Genomic DNA, 19,147 nt, shown 5'->3' on the forward strand with positions numbered 1-19,147 from the left:
CTCTTTTCCTTTCCCTGAACAAGGGTGGTCATTATCGTCTCAGCAGAGGGGCTGAGCGGTCACAACACGCCAGGGGCTGTCGGAGGGCCTCCCTCATCACACTTCCCCTTCGCACCCCCTTGGGGTCACTACTGTCCCGAAGGCGTCTGGCATGTGTGCGGCAGGCGGCAGTCAGAGGTTCTGACTCGGGTCCAGGGCTTCCCCGGCGTCTCCCATCCTTGGAACCTGCAGAGGTACCGGCAGGTACCTTGTCCTGCGTGGGGCGGTCCGGGTCCCGGGGAGGCTGCGGGTAGGCAGGTGCTGAGCCAGCTCCGTGGGACCGCACGTGGCAGCCAAGGTTCATCAGTCTATCCCAGCTGCTCACCGCACCGGGGGCCTCTCCCAGCCTGGACCTGGCGCCTGGCGGTTCCAGACCCACCCTGCTGGACTAGGGTCTCCTTGGCTTCCTCGGGTGGTGTGGGGACAGGTGCCCGTCTGTGCCCCCCGGGGTGCAGGGGGCGCCCACTCGGACACAGACACGTCCTGGGAGCGCGACCTGATTGGGAAGTCAGTTGCTGAAGTGTTGATCCGCGTCTCCCCTTTCTTTGCACCGTCCCGTCTACACCGCAAGCGCTGCTGTAGCCCAGGGGGCTGTTCCCCAGGCGTCCGCCCCTCATGGCCACACCGCACCCTCCCGCGAGCTGTTTAGAGTAAGTGTTGGTCTCCTTCCCCAGGGAGAGCCAGAAGGCGGGCCCCTCCCTGTTAAGTCTGGACGACGATTTCTGGTGCAAGAACTGTACTAAGCAGCTGGGTTCTTGGTCAGCACCGAAGGAAAAGACAATTGATCATTTTCCTAGACCTGTGTTTTTCTTGCTGTCACAGTTGTTCATTTCCTTCTTCAGGTTAAAAGGGCCTCTTTCTGCCTCACCTGTTCCCTGGCTGAGGTCTGTGTACTATGGACTCTGGTGCCATCATCCCTCCCAAGTCCTGTGGTGAAACGGTCCCCGTGCTCACACCCTCGTCCTGTGTGAGGTCCCTCTGCTCTCCCGCACAGCTGGTTTGTGGGTTATCCCGGCTCCGCCTCCCTTCGTCGTTGGCCTTCTGTGCTCACTGGGGGAAAGCAGCAAAGCGCAACTCTGTGAATGGTGCTCCGTTGCAGGCAGCGTTGGGAGCAGACACCAGAGGGTGTAATAAAATGAGCCTTGAAGACACTGATGACTCATCTTTCTGTTCACACAGTAACCCCCTGCCTCGACTCGGGAGGGCTGCTTCCAGACCATCAGCCTTGTCATCTTAAGTACGTACCTATGTGGTTTGACTGCAGGTTCTGCAAACAGCTAGCAACACCCAAAGGCCCACTCGCACAGCTGGTGAACTTGCTGGAGAATGAAAGCGGCTCCGGGGCTACAGCCCCGAGCAGCAGCCCAGCAGTCAGTGCCGGCTCCCGAGCAGCCGGTCTGAGTACACCAGAGGGGTCTCTGGACTTTCGGTGATGCCGAGCATCTTTTGTTCTCTTAACCATCACTTAATTCAAATAATTAAAAAGCAGGATGAAACGTTCTCTTAATTCAGAACATGTCAATTCTGTCCACGAGGGTTGTGATGTAAAATGCACCAATTTCCAGGATGTGCCCGAGTCCTGGTGGCCAGGACGTGCTCAAGGCTGGAATCTCTGTATGACGCCAGCTTGGGGAGAAGAGCGGGTCATCTTGCTTTATGACCAAGAAAGTATATCTGACTTGGTCTGGAAACATTGACACCAAAACGTGTATAAACTGCATTAAAACGGCTTACTGTGTTAATGGAAAACAGTGGCAGGTAAAGATGCTATGACAAATCATTTATTCACGTACTTACTGCACCACATGGCACGCGGGATCTTAGTGCCCCAACCAGGGATCAAACCCGTGGCCCCTGCAGTGGAAGCGCAGACTCTTAACCACTGGACCGCCAGGGAGGTCCCTGAAAAATTTAAAGTATTGTAAGAGATGGTCTGGGATTATTTGGTGCTTTAGAGCTCCTGTCTCTTCCATTAGTTTATAGAGTTGACTACTTGAGTTTAAATTGCTCCTGGGCCTGGAAGAAAGTACCTCCCTGCTGAGACACATTGTACTGACTGATCCCTGTGTCTGTGTCTGTGTGTGATTCACCCTGTTTCCACGGTGACATGAACCCTTTAAATCTGGAAGATTGTTTCCAGAGGCGCAGGCACGCCTGCTTGCTTTTAGGACTTGCAGCATTCTGCAGGTGTCAGCCTGAGACCCAGCCCTGGGGTGCTGTGTTGGATGCTGAACCATGGAGTCATTTTCTTTTCTGGTAAGTTTAAACTCAGGGAACACAGAAGTGGTTTTGCTAACAGCGTAGTGATCAGTACTTCATTACTCGTGTTCATGTCCTTCCCCAGAGCATCACGGTCACAGCAACAAGGGCGTTTCTGTTACTGGTGATGTGAGATCTGGACCCTACCCACCATCGCACTGGGACGCAGACCAATCCTAGGAAACGCTTAGCGCTGGGAACAGACCGGGCTGTGTTGCTTCTAACAGTAAGTGCTCTGGTTTACTCTGGTGCTAAGTGATTGCGTTTTGTTATTGTATTTTTTTCAAATTTTATTGGACTATAGTTTTTTGTTTTGTTTAAATTTATTTATTTTTGGCTGCATCAGGTCTTAGTTGCCCCGTGGCATGTGGGATCTTAGTTCCCCGACCAGGGATCGAACCTGCATCCCCTGCACTGGAAGGCAGATTCTTAACCACTGGACCACCAGGGAAGTCCCTGTTATTACTTGTATATTGACTGTGTGTCTAGAAAAGGGAGCCACCACACATGCTGAACTCTTAAGTCTGTTCTTTCATCTTATATGCCTAGAAACCTGTTCTCTCCATAAGCAGCTTCGTAGGTGCAGATGCGCTGGGGGCACGGCTGGAAGATGAAAGTGGAAGATTCTTCACAGACATTCCCCACAGGACGGATGTAGTAGCTTCTCCAGTGGCTTAAAATTTTTATCAAAACCTTGACTTCTTGGAAAGAGAAAAGGGTGCATTTAGTTACATGATTTTGGAAACTGGCTGACATAGGCCTTGAAATTACCTCCACATCTTTTAACTGCCTGTGGTTCCTGACTCAAGTAAAAGGAAATCACGGTGAAAAAGTCAAACACATTTTGAGGTCTGATTTTCCTGTTAAACGTTTGAGTCCAGGGCTTTCCTGGTGGCGCAGTGGTTGAGAGTCTGCCTGCCGATGCAGGTGACACAGGTTCGTGCCCCGGTCCGGGAGGATCCCACATGCCGCGGAGCGGCTGGGCCCGTGAGCCACGGCCGCTGGGCCTGCGCTCCGCAACGGGAGAGGCCACAACAGTGAGAGGCCCGCATAACGCAAAAAAAAAAAAAAAAAAGTTTGAGTCCAGAACCTCTGGTGCTGCTTGGTTTTTAAACAGCAAGACTGAGTGCGCCTGAGCCAGCGGGGCAGGGGTCACCCTGAGCCGGGACGGAGCCACGATGCTGAGCAGGTCATGGGCCCTTGCTGCCGCCAGCTGGCCAGAAACCGGTCACCCACAGTGGGCCTGCGGGGCGCCATGGGAGCCGTGGGCCTGGTATGGGCCACTGACTGATTCTGGACCGGGTGCCCTACGTCAGCGGCAAGTTCAAGAAGGACGATCGATTAAACCCACCCCCTTGGACCTTCCGGTGTGTGGTGGTGCTGCCTTCTTCCATCTGCATCTGGAATGGCCCAGGCTCTTGGGATGGACCTCGAGGAAATACACGGTGAGTTAGATTTCCTGTGTTGGTGGAAATAGCTTTGGTGTGTGAACACACACAGCATTAAACCTCTCTATGAAACCTAAAAAAAATAAAAAATAAAAAAGACTGCACTTCCTTACTATGAAGGTGTCCCTGTTTTGAGAGGAATTTTTCACTTGTAAGAGGTCCGTGCATTCCCTCGCCAATCCCTGGTCCCCTCACACTGCCTGTGGTAACACCACCACCACCACCAGGGGTGCGCTTTTTTTTTTTTTTTGCTGCACTGCACGGTATGTAGGATCTTAGTTCTCTGACCAGGGATCAAACCTGCACCCCCTGCAGTGGAAGCACGGAGTTTTAACCACTGGACCGCCAGGAAAGTCCCAAGTGGGTTTTTTTTTGGTTTGTTTGTTTTTTTTTTTTGCAGTACGCGGGCCTCTCACTGTTGGGGCCTCTCCCGTTGCGGAGCACAGGCTCCGGACGCGCAGGCTCAGCGGCCATGGCTCACGGTCCCAGCCGCTCTGCGGCACGTGGGATCTTCCCGGACCAGGGCACGAACCTGTGTTCCCTGCATTGGCAGGCGGGCTCTCAACCACCACGCCACCAGGGAAGCCCCCCAAGTGGGTTTTTTAAAAAAACAAAAAAACATTAAGCGTGTTCTTTTTCTTCTGTCTTTTATTTGTCAATCTGCTTTTATTTTGTTGTTCTTTTTTTCTTTTTTGGCTGCAGCTTGTGGGATCTTAGTTCCCCAACCAGGGATCAGACCTGGTCCCTGCAGTGGAAGCACAGAGGAGTCCTAACCACTGGACCACGAGGGAACTCACGATCTGCTTTTAAATCTGATTTTCAGGCGGGGACCTTTCCAGCAGACATTAGGTAAAGGCACAGTATGTGGATGGATGTAGATGATGTGAAACATTCACACATGTACGTGAAGAAATTCCTAAATGGTCCCTGGCTTTAAAATGGTGAGAGATACACAGCTGTCATCTCGTGCCTGTCTTCTCTGAGCATGTTAATGTGGCCGAGGCTCCATCTCTGTGGAGACAGCTACACTGCTGTCACCATCTCAAGTTGTAACCAGTCGCGCTTCTGCTGAGTCGTCCCTTCAGTCCATCTCCTGGAGCAAGAAAGGACAACAGCCGGGATTAGCCAGCCTCCCTCCTGAGCCAGGACCCTAGACCTGAGCCTCTAGGGCCACAGTCAGCAGAAGTGCAGCCAGGGCTTTGCAAACAAACACAGCTTTCACCAAGTCACTTATGGTGCCAAGAGGCATCTCAGCGGATGTGAGGACTGGACCAAGGTTCTGTTTCAGCCCCACAGTGTCTGGAAGCTGTTAACAGAGGCTTATCTCCTTCCAACAACAGCTCAGCTTGGTTTTGCAACGAGTTGGGGTTTGTGTTCTCCCTCTGGTTTTTATTTTTAAAAGCCCATATAACTGAAAGCCATGCAGAGAGAATGCTTTTAAGGCTCATCAACTACATATTAAGAGGGTCAGACGCCTGAGCAACATTCCCGACACATAAAACCCCAAACTTTATAGAGAAGATACATCCACTTTCCCTTCCAGGTGGTCTATGAAACTGAAGCACCAGACCTTCTAATATCCTGGGTGGAGGACAGATGTGTGCAGTTTTTACCCCCTGTTGACCGCTCACCCTCCTTGGTAAGCATGTGTTTTACTTTAAATTATACTCATTTCTGTGACACGGTGAGGCCGACAGACTGGAAGCCCGGCGTGGGCCCCTGCGGCCCTCTCTCCTGCTCGCCCCCCAGCAGCTCTCACAAGCCTGTGAAGGGTGCACAGTCGGCCTCCACTGCCCTGTGACAGCAGCTCCTCTCAGAAACAACCGGACTCCCGGACGCAGAACCAAGCCTGTCCTCCTGGGCAGGAAGGGCCGTGACCACCTTCCCTGGGGTCTGTCCCCAGCAGGCAGCCCTGCAGCGAGGGTCCCAGAGCTCAGAGGGGGCCGGGGTGGGGAGAGGCAGACACCAAGGTCGGGGGTTGCTAAGAGCCCAGGAGCTGCCACCACTGGCTCTTACGTTTTGGACTAAGTTCCTCACGTAGGCGAGAAGGTTCTGGTTGATGAAGGTCACTGTGGTGTGGAAGACAGCTTGGAGCACGGCTGGCGAGTGGTCGGCCACCTTTTTGGCCACGAGCATGGTCAGCAGCAGCAGGGTCTTCTCGCGGTCCACGTCCGCAGGGTAGAGCTGTGTGAGCTGTTCCAGCGCGGCCGCCAGGCACCGCCTCTTGTCCTGCACATGGAAGCAGAGGCGTGGTTACCAGGCCTCCCGCAGGGAGGAGGGAAGTGCTATAAACAGCTGAGGAGGCCAGAGGAGAGGAGGAGGCAAAGCCGGGGGAGGCGAGGCGGCGTGTCCTCGTCTCCTGCTTGGAGGCATCTGAGACCAAGGTCAGGCACCGCCCGGGGGTCCGGCCCCGGTACATGGGAGCAGGGAGGGGGATGGGGAGCTCCTGCCGGGAGAGGCCTCGTGGACCGCCAGACCGGAAAGCACCTTCCACGTGCCAACACGTGGCAGCAAGAAATGGCACCAGCAGCATGTGTCTGAAACACGCAGGCCAGCGAAGCTCAGAGGGAGGCTCCCTGACAGACAGGCCTTCCCGGAGGCAGGAGGCTCGACCCGCCGGGCCCAGCCCAAGAGCGTTTCTAGGTCACGGGGGCCCCGCCGCCTCAGCAGTCAAAGGAGTGGAACATGTTTCAGGAAGAGTCACATCCATCTTGTTAATCTTTGGGGGGCTCTGTCCCCAAACGCTTGAGTCTGACTTCAGGTTTTCAGGTGTCCAGTGACTTTCTTCCGAGAGACAGTTCGCCAGGCGGACTCTCTCCAGCAGTCACGGGCTGAGCCACCTCCCTGGACGCTGGTCTGTCTGCCAGGAGGCAGAGGACAAGCCCCGTGGGTTTTCTCACTCACCTCCTCCGACAGGCTCGTGTTCCTGAACTGCGCGGCCAGGCTGGCCACCAGCCCCGGGCAGATGCTGCACTCCATCCTGTCCCCAATCTGGGCGAGCTGCCTGGCGATGTCCCGGACCACTTCCTCCTGAGCCTCAGAGTCTAAGGTGCAGACGATGGGGGCAGGTTTCAGATGATGCCCCACTCACACCCCGCTCCCGCTCCACCTGCTCCAGGAAAGGGCTGGGTCCTGCATCCACAGCCCAGTGAGGATGGTGTGGACACGGGACCAGGCACAGGGGCCGGGCGGGAGAAGGACCTGTGATGCCGGGGTAGCCACAACCCGGGCTCGAAGCCCAGTGTCCAATGGCTGTCGGCAGAGGAAGCGGTCAGGACAGAGGCTCCGCGGCCTCTCATCCTGGACTTTGCCTCCCCTCCACACCCCCACCTCCCCAGATGCCACGCTCTTCCTTCCTGGACACCATCTGAGCCCCTCCCCAGGACAGAAGCTTCCAGGGGCTCTGGGGTTCCCAGCTGTGGGCTGACTCCCGGGTACGCAGCTGGGGACCTGGGGCACTGAGTAGCCAGCCCCCTCGCTTCTCCCTGCAGCACAGAAAGTGTACGCGCCTCGCCTCCAGCCCCCCTCCGCCCGTCACACAGGTGGAAGGCGTGTGGCAGCCAGCCCTGCGTTGAAAGAGTTGTTGGCATTGTTTTTCCAACAGCATTTGCTCACTGTGTCTCTGTGTCACATTTTGGTAATTCTTGCAATATTTCACTTTTTCATTATTATGTATTTGTATGGTGACCAGTGACGTCACTGCTTCAACACGCTGCAGGCTCAGAGGATGCTTAGCATGTAGCAATGAAGTACTTTTCATTAAGGCACGAACGCCGTTAAGACAGCGCTGTTGCACACTGAACACACCTCCATGTAGTGTACACGTCTACACATGCTGGGAAACCAGAGGGTCCAAGTGCCATGCCTTGTGGTCTGGACCCCAACCAGCAACCTCGCCTAGCTGCCCGCACACTCGTCCCTCGGGGTCTGGGTGGGTGTCGGCCCAGGACCACTGCGGGCACCAAAGTCCAGTGGCCAGCGCACAGCAAATTCAAGTTTTGCTCTGGGGAACTTTATGGAACTTTTTTCCCCAAGTATTTCCAACCTGTGGTTGGTGGAATCTGCCAGCAGTGCCTGCACAGCTGTGCGCCCGTGGAGTTCCATGGGCCCGGCTGCAGCCCTGACCTCACTGAGACGTGTCTGTGTGACCTCAACACGAGCCCTCCTCGCCCCGAAACCCCCCACTACCCGCCCACCTCTGCTCGGGGACAGGTCACCACTCGCCTGCCGAGACGACCTCGACCTGGGTCGACAGCCCGGCCACGCTCGACCCCGTGGTCCCCTTCGCAGCCCGGCCCTCGCGCTTGTCCTGACTCGCCTCCCACACAGCCCCCGACAGCGCCGCTCTCCCACCTCCTCCCGTCCAGCTGAGCAAACAAATCCACCGACGAGTGGCAGCCAGGCCTCCGTTCTGCCCGTTGCTCCCACACCTCCTCAGGCTCCTGACCACACCCCACTTCTACCCGAGCGCCCACCCTGCCCTGTGCGTCCAGTGAGGCTCCAGTCTGAGGGGGGCTTGGTGCAGACGGGGGCCACCGGGGCAGCAGGCCTGACAGCAGAGCTACTCCTGCCCCCTTCCCAAAGGGGGGCGCCTAAGGCAACCCTGGCTGGTGGGGACCGCGTGCTGCACCGCCGGCCACCTGAATTAAGACAGCTGGCGGCCCAGAGGCCGGATAAGCCGCGAGAGGGCCGTGACCACCCCCCACCGCCACCAGACAGCAGACTCCAGCCCAGGCCTCCCGGGAGCGTCGGGAACACCTGGGAGCCTCCGCCGAAGCACAGGCTGGTTCAGGGACCCGACAGAATTCCTCAGGGGGCTCCAGGGTGTGCTGTGCCTGGCCCACCTCGAGAGGGGCGCCCAGCTGGCAGCTCCCAGCTGCCTCCATGGAGGCAGCACTGGGGGCACAAGCTGAGGCCGGAGGGCAGGACGCACACCTGGGATCCGCCACACCCGGAGGACGGCCCGGCCCAGAGAAGGGCCCCAGGTCCCCGCTGCCCTGGTGACCGTGCAGATCGTCACGGCCGTAACACACACAGGAGTAAAGCGTGGGCGCTGCACAAATGCAAAGAATCCTCAGGAGCCCGAGTGGGTTTCAACGAACTGGACTCGGCGAGGCCTGCTCCGCTGGACACGGGGTGGACCTGAGCCCGAAGGCCCCACAGCCGGATCTGGGCCGCGGAGGCCGGCCCGGCGCCTACCTGTCTCTGCCGGCCCCTCGTTACGGAAGTGGCTGCACCAGTTGCCATCCGTCTGCAGCTCATCGTCGTGGGCCGCGCACACGGGTAGCTTGCGGCCCAGCACCTCCAGCTCTTGGTGGCAACGGGAGTGCGGACAGCTCTGGAGGAAGCTGAACACCAGCAGGCTTGTGGTGCGCTCGTCCTGGGGGCTGGCGCCGTTGCTGACCTGAGAGGAGAGTCCCGTGGGAACATGGCCCCAGGCCGGGCAGCCGGGCCCGGGATGGCCTCCCTGGCCCGGGGCCTGGACACCCTGCCAGTGGGCAGGGGCCAGTCCGCAGGGCCACGTACAGATGCCGAAAAGCTCCAGTCCTGCAGAAGGTGACCCATCTGCCAGCGGCCACCTGGTGCGCCCCGGGGTGGGTGGTCAGGCACGTACGTGTCTAGGTGCCATCCTGGCTCTGCACGCCTGCTCTGGGCCGCACGTATCTTTTACCAACCAGAGCCCATGCTCACTGGGAGTGCATCCAGCAGTTAGAAGCTCATCCTCTTCCATCATGTCCTTGTGGGCCCAGGAAGGTGTTGTGCAAAAGCAGATTTTCAATACAGCCCGGGCAGCAGTGACCACAGGCAACACCTTCCTCTGGGCAGGCCTGGCTGACCTCAGGTAGATAAGCCCCTGGCCAAGCCCACGAGCAGCACTCGGGGAACCACGAGGGCTGCTGCACGTGGAAACCAGAAGGCAAGTGCAGAGCAGGACCAGGGGTGCTCAGGTCACCCCCAGACCTGGGATGAGAGGGCGTCGTGAGAGGCTAGGATGCCGAGACCGCCCATATCAACACACGCAAAACACACGGCCTGGGCTGGGAGAAGTCATGGGGAGAAAATTAAGGTGCAGGTAAAATTTACTTCTAAGTCCATAATGTTTTTCATTAGAAAATACTAGAAAAATATTCTGCTTAGGAAAACTTTGGGAAGCCAGTTTTTAGAGGACAAATTGTTTTCAACAAAATGCATAAAATAAGGTGCTTATGTATTGCTATTCAGCCTTTACTTCTCCAGAATTACTCCTAAAAGGGGGAAAATGTACGTAAAAGCTCTACTAAATCTTTACAGTGAGGCCAGTGGCACAAGGCAGCTGAGAAACTCAAGAATGTGCTTCGTCTCTACCTCAGGAGACGTCCTGGTCAGGAGAGGAGAGGGGCTGAGGCAGGGCTGCGGTTGAACCGTGTCCCCCAGAGACAGGCCCAGGTGCTGACGGCCAGGACCTGAGAACAGGACCTTCTTTGGAAATGGGGTCTTTGCAGATGTCACGTTAAGGCCGGGTCATCCTGGATCTGAGCCTTATCCCATGACCCATGTCTTTACAAGAGAAAGGGGCGGACTTACACACACAGGGATGCCAGTGCAGACTCCTCAGAGCCTCCGGAGGAACCAACCCTGCAACACCCTGATAGCAGACTTGTGGCCTCCAGACACTTCAGGAAAATACCCAGCCGGTGGGCTTTCCCTGCTGCAGCCCCAGGGAACTAAACCAGGCTGTCTTTTTCAAGAGGTTAGTAAACAGGGTCCGAAGTCTGGGTGTGCAGCAGCGTTGCCAGCAGCTACGCCAGGTCAGGTATCAAACCGAGATGCAGTGACCTCTGCCTTTCCCCCCGAAACACAAAGAACAGAAGTGGCTGGGCGAGAAGGAGAGCATCCCGTGTTAGAGGGCTCAGGCCCTGGAGCCACGTGTTTAGTGCCATGCGGTTGGCTGGGAAGCGTGTGGACAGACTCCATTCTGAGCATGTCAAGAACAGGCTGGCGTGGACTCCCAAACAGGCAGCCAGCCCAGAAGACCAACAGCACTTAACACCAAGAACAAGGCTGGTGACAAGCCAAGGATGGACAATTGATACAAGCTGAAATGGATGTCTCAGAAGGTGGAAGATTTGATAGTTTATCCTTTTAGGTCACAGGAAAAAGTACGTTAAGAGCAATGATCAAGGCTTGGGAAATTTTGCCGGACATAATACAGATTTCATCTATAGGAGGCAAAAATAACTCGTGCTATAAAATCAGTTCCAGTGCAGAGAAAGCGATGGAAAGCTGTCCAATGTGTGCGATAAATTAGACTAATCCTGGTGTCCAAACCTGGAGAAAACAGCACCAAACAAACAGTAAAAACAAAACAAAACAAAATCAATCTCATTTTCTACATATCAAAAAAAATCAAAGAATGCTACAGTATAGATGAACAGCACCATACAAACAGTAAAAAAAAAAAAAAACCAAGCCATCATGCTCAGTGATACAAGCCCGACACAAGAGGACATGCACTGCTCCATCCTCATCTGTGTGGTCCCTGAACATCAAATGCACAGAGAAAAGGGGGCGGTGGTGGCAGAGAGACGCGAGTGCTCTTAACGCCACTGAGCCGGACACTTAAAAAAGGTTAATACTGGGGCTTCCCTGGTGGCGCGGTGGTTAAGGATCCACCTGCCGATGCAGGGGACACGGGTTCGAGCCCTGGTCCGGGAAGATCCCACATGCCGCGGAGCAACTAAGCCCGTGCGCCACAACTACTGAGCCTGCTCTCTAGAGCCCACGAGCCACAACTACTGAGCCCGCGTGCTGCAACTATTGAAGCCCGCACGCCTAGAGCCCATGCTCCGCAACGAGAAGCCCGCGCACCACAACGAAGACCCAGCACAGCCAATCAATCAATCAATAAATAAAAGGTTAAAATGGTAAATTTTACTGTAATTAAAAAAAAAAAACCTGGAAACAAAATCAGGAAAATGTCAGAAAATCTATAGGGGAAAAAAGTCAGAAAATCTATAGCAGGGTGAAATTTCTGACGGAAGAGGAAGCTGCTGGATGTCTCACCATGGACCTGACTGTGGGGCACGCCTGTGTCTCGGTTTTCTCAGCTTGAAGGGAAGAAAGGGGAAAGCAAAGCCCTGGGAGTGTCTGCCCTTTCCCACTGGAGTTGTCAGGAGAAGCGGCACCTGGGCAGCTCCCGAAACCTCTTCTGCTCAAGTAGCTGACGTTTCTCCTGAGCTGCTAAGCTGGGAACCACACGGCTCCCACGCCTGCAGAGGGATGCTTGAGAAGCGCACACCGAGACCCCAGGCGCTGTCTGCTCAGAGATGCAGAAACGGGGCCAGGCTCGTGAACCCCCTAGTGAGGCCGCCCCCATGGGGCTGGTGGGGACACGGAGGGCCCCAGGCTGGGCACCCGAAGATGCCACACTGCCTGGCAAAGACAGGAAGGAGGTGAAGACCTTCTGCTGGGCCAGGCGCGACTTTCTCTTTTAAACTCACTGAAAGCACAAGGCGCCATTTAGGCCCCATCCTGCTGAGGCAGGGGACTGGCCCACGCGACCTCTGCGACGCTATAGCTCTGAGCCCATCCTGCACGGGAGCAGGCGGAAGCGGTGAGGGGACGAGGGGGTTATCCGCCCTGTGCTCCCGAGAGCTGGGACCCGAGGCTCCGCCGCCCACACCCCCAGGACCACCGCCCATCTGACCTTCGAGTCCATGGCCCAGGCAGCGTCGTGGGCTCCAGCTCACAGGGGTGCGGGTCGGCAGCCTGGAAGAGGACACACACAGGGTGGGTGCAGGGCCCCGCGGGGACACCCCTCCAGGACCCCCAGGGAAGAACAGGGAGCCCTGCTGCCCTGGCCCGCCCACCTCAGCCCGGCCCCCAGCCCAAGCTCACTGGTCAGGCAGACAGGGCTGTCTGCTCCCGACCCCTGTGCAAGTCAATACAGGACGTGGAGCGCCGGCTCCCTCCACGAAACACACCTGCACGTTTCCAGGGACCTGCTGTGTCCTTACCACGGCCCCACCCCATCACCGCGCTCCTCACCGACCCTCCCCAGCTGCAGCCCCAGAGCACCGAGGGGGTGAGAAAACAGGCACGCCTGGGCCCAGGGCCACGCGGCTGCAAGGGCTGGTGAGATCAGTCTTGCACAGAAAGATGTGTATAAAGAAAGAAAGAATGTGTATTTGACAGTCACACAAAAGATTCAGGCTTCCAGATGGCATATAAATCCACACTAAATAACCCGGCAGGCATAAACAACTGAGCAGACACAAAGCCCATCGGAGACTGAGTTTAAAAAGATTATGCCCCCAACATGGAAAATATAAAAGAATGAGAGCTGTGTGCACCGTAGAGACATCCAAACAGACCGGAAATGTTTCTGCAGAGCAGTGTCAACAGAATAATCCCCGGTTACAACGTCCGCACCAGTGAATGTGTGTTTACACACAGTATTAGGCTAAACCCAATGAACGGGTCCTCTCGTAGGGCAGGAACAGTCACATTTGGAACTTCCATACGGTTCCTAAATACACAGGGGATAACGAGAGAACCACCAGCTCCTCTCCAGGGAGAAAGGGCAAGGCTTCCCCACCGCCCCCCGGGAGCACGGGCGGGGGCCTTGGGGGCCTGCATCCCCAGGACCCAGGCCACCCACTGGGAGTGGGATGAGCCCACCCTGGGGCCGGGCAGGCTGCAAAGGACGCAGATGAGTGGAGGGACAGACAGGAAGCAGCAGGACGCCAGCCCGAGGGCCTCCACGGGCCTCCAGGGCAGGAGGCAAGAGCTGCAGGACAACATGCCACAGAGCAGGCCCCTAGGGGAAAGGCCGCAGAAGCCAACCCACGTCCACGGTCACAGCCTCGGCCTCCACCGCGCCCGAAAACCGGGGAGGCCGCCATCAAGGGGTAACTCACATAAAATCTGCCTTCCACCGGGAACCGCCCTCCCCACGGTCCCCGCGGCCCTGATCCACGTCCACATCGCTGGCACTGTGCTCATTTCCCGCCTCAACAGATACTGCCACAACATGTTTTAATGCCTTTACATAAGTGACCGTTGAATAACGCGGGGGTCAGCAGGCGTAGAGTTTAGTTGTATCCACGATCTGCATTCTCCAATTCAACCAACAGCCCATGGGGCATTTACTAGTGAAAAACATCCCCACAGAAGGGGGGGCCCATGCACTTCAAACCCTTGTTGTTCGAAGGTCACCTGTGCATGTATGTCTTTATAGCTTTCCCTCTATACGTAAGGATATAGAATGAGAGCAGAACACGGATGCTGACCCAGACGGGATGGATGCACAGGAGAAAGTGCCTCTGCAGGACGGCTGGGCCCCGGTGTTTTCCTCAGAAAGACAGTGGGTTTGGAGAAGGTGGATTTCCTTTTTTTCCTTCTGAAATGAACACTTACTAAAGATTTTATGTAACTGATTATTTAATGGGGGAAACAAAGATGTTAAAACCACTCAGAGCACACAAGCACCCACGGCAGACCACCTGTATTTCTATGCACAAATCACCGGCATCAGCATCTGTTTTCTGCAGCTTACAGAGGCGTAAAATAGCTCAAAGACAAGAAAAGCAGAAACGGTGAGCTGGCCAGAATATCCAGGGTTTTTGCCCATTTCAAAGTCTTTCACAGATTTCCTGACAGTCTCCGGACTGGTGATGATCTCAAAGATTATTCTTTGACACACACAAACAGGGCGGGTCTCCTAAGAATGTTAATTAACCAGCCAGGCCTCCTAGGTTTCTTTTGCAAATTTAGATTAAACAACTACTAATGCCACAAGATCAGCTTCTGTCTGGAAATTCTCACCAGGAAGCTCAGGCTGGACTCTGCTACCCCGAGGGCGGGCAGGAGTGCCAGGCCAAGCAAGTCCACAGGATCCACCTGTGGCCCCTCTAAATGTGTGCGGAGAAAAGGAAGCCCAGCCAGGGGAACAGGGGCCACGGATCCAGACACTTGCATGTGGCAGAGACTCAAATGCAGGCAGGGGGTGGGGAGCTTTGCAGAGGAGCCCGCGGGGGAAGCAGGGGGCCCGCTGGCCGTGGCTCCCTGTGCGATGGCGTCCTCTGTGTCACCCCACGTCGGAGGCACAAACAAACAGAAAGGAAAGCTGTCAAGTATCAATCGAGTCCTGAAGTTATGTTTAGCTCCCTGGACTGTCCCAGAGAGCACTCTGACCTGACCTCCCGGGCTGGTGGTCACCGGGGCGGGGGATGGGGGGGCGGGGCCGGGCAGGCTGCTCTGCCGTCGCCCACTCGTATGTTCAGTCCCGGCCTCTCTCACTCAGGTCCCCACTTATCTCAGATTCCCCGGCCTGCAGGAAGCGACCTTCCCACCACGGAGGGCGGGGACCCCAGGGCCAGACCGGCTTTCCTGGGGGGCTCTGTAGCCTTCACTCCCTACAGGCAGCTCAGTTCTGTGACAAGTGGCCTGTCACAGTCGATCACACAAGCATCACTGAGAAACAGGACGTTCTGAGGAAGGCTCTCAAGCTGTCCAGTTATATTACGTCCTGGTGAAAAGAACGCAGGGCAGGAGGCAGCTGCTCACACACGTACACACAGAAGTACCCGTCTGTTCTAGTAACTCTGCTTCCGGGTACGTGCACACCCACCCTCCTGGCTGCGTCACTCACAACAGCACAGGTGGTGACAACGCAACGTCCACTGATGGGTGCGTGGTTGGCCGCGGCGTGTCCCGCACGTGGCGAGTCTCGTTCAGCCTCACAGAGAAGGAGAGTCTGGCACCTGCCGCACAGGGAGGACCCTGAGCCGAGCGACGTGAGCCAGACGCACAGGGCGGCCGCTTCGTGAGCCCACTTCTCTGCTGGAAAGTGGACCGTGGGCCGGGGGCGGGGAGATGCGAGGGTCCTGGAGAGGACGGGGTGGTGGCACCTCAGTGCGGGGACATTCGGAAGTGGTTACGGTGGAAAATTTTATGTATATTTTACCACACGCACAACAAAGAAGGAAATTCTGGCACCTGCGACAAAGTGGAGGAACCCTGAGGACGTTACACCGAACAAAACAAGCCAGACGCAGAAGGACACACACCGTCTTGCCCCACTTGCATGAGAAACTGTGCCTGTTGTCTAGAGAATTATTAATTCCTATTAATGCCACTGAGCTGTACACTTAAACTGATTAAAATGGTAAAATTTTCATCTATTTTACCACAATAAAAAAAGTTTGAAAGAAAACACCCCCCCCGCCAGAGTCGTCTTTTTGAACCTATGCAAATAGCTGTACCGTCACACAAAATGAGGCAACTTAGCAAGAATCCTGTCAGGAAGGACCAGGTGTCATTTCCGCCTACCAGGTTTTTATGGGTTACAGACAGTTGAAGAAAGAGAAAGTTTCGTGTGTCTAGAAAACAGAAATGGAAACGTCAGCAATATTCCGAGCAAACCACCAGTTTCCCACCTTGGTCTGTGGGTCCCGGCAGCTGCGCCCACGCCGTCTGCATCCAGAAGAGCCTGGAAACCCTGACCTGCACCCTGGGCGAAGCTCTGAGTTGTTGAAGCCAGGAGAACACGAAAGCCTGTTTGTGAAGTTTCACTAGTTCAAAGTACCTGGTACCAGCCTTTCCACAAGCCTCTGATCCCGTCCTTCTTTGCTGAGGACACACACGAAAAGCCCCAAGTCATCCCCAGAGGGCACAGGCTACTGGGGTGATTCATGTGTTTCTCTAACCGACAACATCAGAACGGAGGGGGTCAGATTCTCTTTTGGGGTACAGTACGTAACACACGTGATCAGTGTTTCCCCTGAGAATAAAGGCGTCCCCATATAGCACACAGCTTCTGAAACATTTAAACGAGTAACGGTTTCCTGTAAACATAACCAAAGCAGCCTCACAACAGTAACACTTCAAACAAATCTGATTAATTGTATAATCGCTCTCTTTATAAGGTAAACGGCCTGTGGGATTCTCCAGGGGCACTCTGGGAAGTCTCAATAATAGTTTCAGGTGTAAAAGACACCCTGAAAACATTTCTTTTTCTAAATTCAGGGTCCAACCTCTGGAAGCCCTGTCCGAGTCCACTTGGGCACTGAAGACGGGGTCACGGGTGCCTGGGAAACAGGACATGGCTATCAGTGAACGGAACTAAGAAAACCTTAAGCTCCTCATAAGTCATCAACCTTTGTTCTCTGTGGGGCTGTTTTTCCCCTTAAAACATAAAGCATCAAAAATTATTGTTTTGGGGACTTCCCTGGCGCTCCAGTGGTTAGGACGCTGCGCTTCCACTGCAAGGGGTGGGTTTGATCCCTGGTCAGGGAACCAAGGTTCCACAAGCTCCGCGGTGTGGCCAAAAATAAACAATTAAAAAAAACAAAAACAAAAAAAAGTTTTGGCAGGAAAGGAGGCAAGACCATCAAAACAAGCAAACTTTGCGAAAATTGTGAGATTTCCTGGCTTCTTCTCAGACTCAGACATTTAAGAGATGTACAAAAAATGAAACAATGTTCTCACTAAAAACATTGTTTTGTAAAATACAGTATTTAAAAAAAATATTCGTTAAGCAACAGGCATTGATATTTTCAAACAAATCAACAATATTTGAAAATTTTCTCCAGTTTTACTTTCTCACACAGAAAATAGATAAAAACCACTTAATCAAAAGCTTCTCACGGTCCTCAGTAATTTTTATGTGTAAAAGAGAGACCAAAAAGTTTGAGGAGGGGGGGAAAGACCCCCTTTCCTTGAAAATAAAAGCACATATACAACAGTTTTTCTGTCATCCATTTTAATTACGACTCAACCCAAGTGACTGACCTTCCTTCACAGAAAGCCAGATGCCCGGGTGTCACACAGCTCAGACGCTATCTCCAGCAGCACGCGTGCCCTGGGCATCCCCACAGTGCAGACACGCTGAGCAACACCAGCCAGAGACGAAGCCTCTGCTGGGGACACTGAAAACACTTGAACTTACACCTGGTACCCAATGCTTCGGTATCCTGTCTTACTTAGAAATTACCTAGGTAGACAGTGATTGCCATCATTAACTCAACTTAATGTGTGTCCAAGCTGTACCCTGGAATACTGTTAAAGTAAAAACAATGTCAGAATTCTATTCAACTTAGTTGAAAACAAATTTACATTTATCTTAACTTTAAACATCATGTAAGAGTAATATTAGCTGATTTGATAAGTAAACCTGTAGAAGTTTGGGCAGAAACCAATTACAATAAAATGTATTATATCAACGTTATATTGATACATTGATTATTACATGTAATCAATATTAAGCATAATACCGATAAATCAGAGAAAAGACACAGCTTTTTTAAACCCCGAATTATTAATTTATCCTCATTTGCCAAAGATTTATCTTAATTATGTGAACCTGCATTCTTTTTTGTGATAGTTGATGTGTACGTTACAGGTGTACAACATAGTGAGTCACAATTGTTAACGGTTATACTCCATGCATGGTTATTATAAAGTACTGGCCGTCTCCCCTGTGGTGTACGATATTCTCCTTGTAGCTTACTTATTTCATACGTAGTAGGTTGTACCTCTTACTCCCCTCCCCGTCCTGCCCTTCCCCCTTCCCTCTCCCACTGGTAGCTACTGGTTTGTTCTCTGTACCTGTGAGTCTGTTTGTAAACCTGTATTCTTAAAGCGTTTCCGAGTTTGGACTTCCTTGGCGGCGCAGTGGTTAAGAATCCGCCCGCCAATGCAGGGGACACGGGTTCGAGCCCTGGTCTGGGAAGATCCCACGTGCCGCGGACCAACTAAGCCCGTGCGCCACAACTACTGAGCCTGTGCTCTAGAGCCCGCGAGCCGCGACTACTGAGCTCACGCACCACAACTACTGAGCCCGCATGCCACAACTACTGAAGCTCGCGCTCCGCAACAAGAGAAGCCACCGCAATGAGAAGCCCGCGCACCATAACGAAGAGTAGCCCCCTCTCGCCGCAACTAAAGAAAGTCCGCACACAGCAACGAAGACCCAACGCAGCCAAAAATAAATAAATAAATAAAATTCGAGTTTCTGTGCATTCTAAATTTTTTAAAGTCTAATGCATTTAAATTATTAGAAACGAGATTTCCTGATTTTCTGGAAATTTTAGAAATATTTGATTTATATAAGCATTTATTTAGGTCCACAAGCCAATGAGAACAGAGTTCCTCCAATCTGAGACACTTCACAGCCTAACTCCCTAATGATGAGAAAACGTTTCGCACATTTACACACCAAGAGGCCAAGGCCTTGCTGAATTACAGACCCACAGGGCACACGGCGTCGGTCCCACAACTTCAGGGCCAGGTCAAGAGTAAACACAGAAACACCAAGGCTCACGGGTCCGGATGTCAAGGAGTGGTTCTCCGTGGTAGCACGAAATTCTGAACTGAGCTCAGAAGAGACCAAGGACACAAACCACCGTCTGACCACCCAG

At 54.1% G+C, this 19,147-nt stretch overlaps 2 protein-coding genes across 2 annotated transcripts in view; one reads left to right on the forward strand and one right to left on the reverse strand.

Moving 5' to 3' along the window:
* The window catches only part of BCL2L13 (BCL2 like 13), a 66,207-nt gene extending 65,117 nt beyond the window's left edge, over positions 1-1,090 (forward strand). The window contains exon 7 of the mRNA XM_079716066.1: positions 882-1,090. Coding sequence (XP_079572192.1) covers positions 882-1,010 — 129 coding nt within the window. The 3' untranslated portion in view covers positions 1,011-1,090. The remainder of the gene's footprint in view (positions 1-881) is intronic.
* Positions 1,091-2,685: 1,595 nt separating this feature from the next.
* BID (BH3 interacting domain death agonist) lies at positions 2,686-9,311 on the reverse strand (the record flags this gene model as incomplete). Its single annotated transcript, XM_079715878.1, is given in 5 exon segments — positions 2,686-4,839; positions 5,763-5,975; positions 6,651-6,790; positions 8,946-9,240; positions 9,243-9,311. Coding segments are annotated over 5 exon segments (729 nt in total). The 3' UTR covers positions 2,686-4,827.
* Between the last annotated feature and the right edge of the window lie 9,836 nt (positions 9,312-19,147).

This window comes from Hyperoodon ampullatus (genome assembly GCF_949752795.1).
Source record: "Hyperoodon ampullatus genome assembly, chromosome: 11".
NCBI lineage: Eukaryota > Metazoa > Chordata > Mammalia > Artiodactyla > Ziphiidae > Hyperoodon > Hyperoodon ampullatus.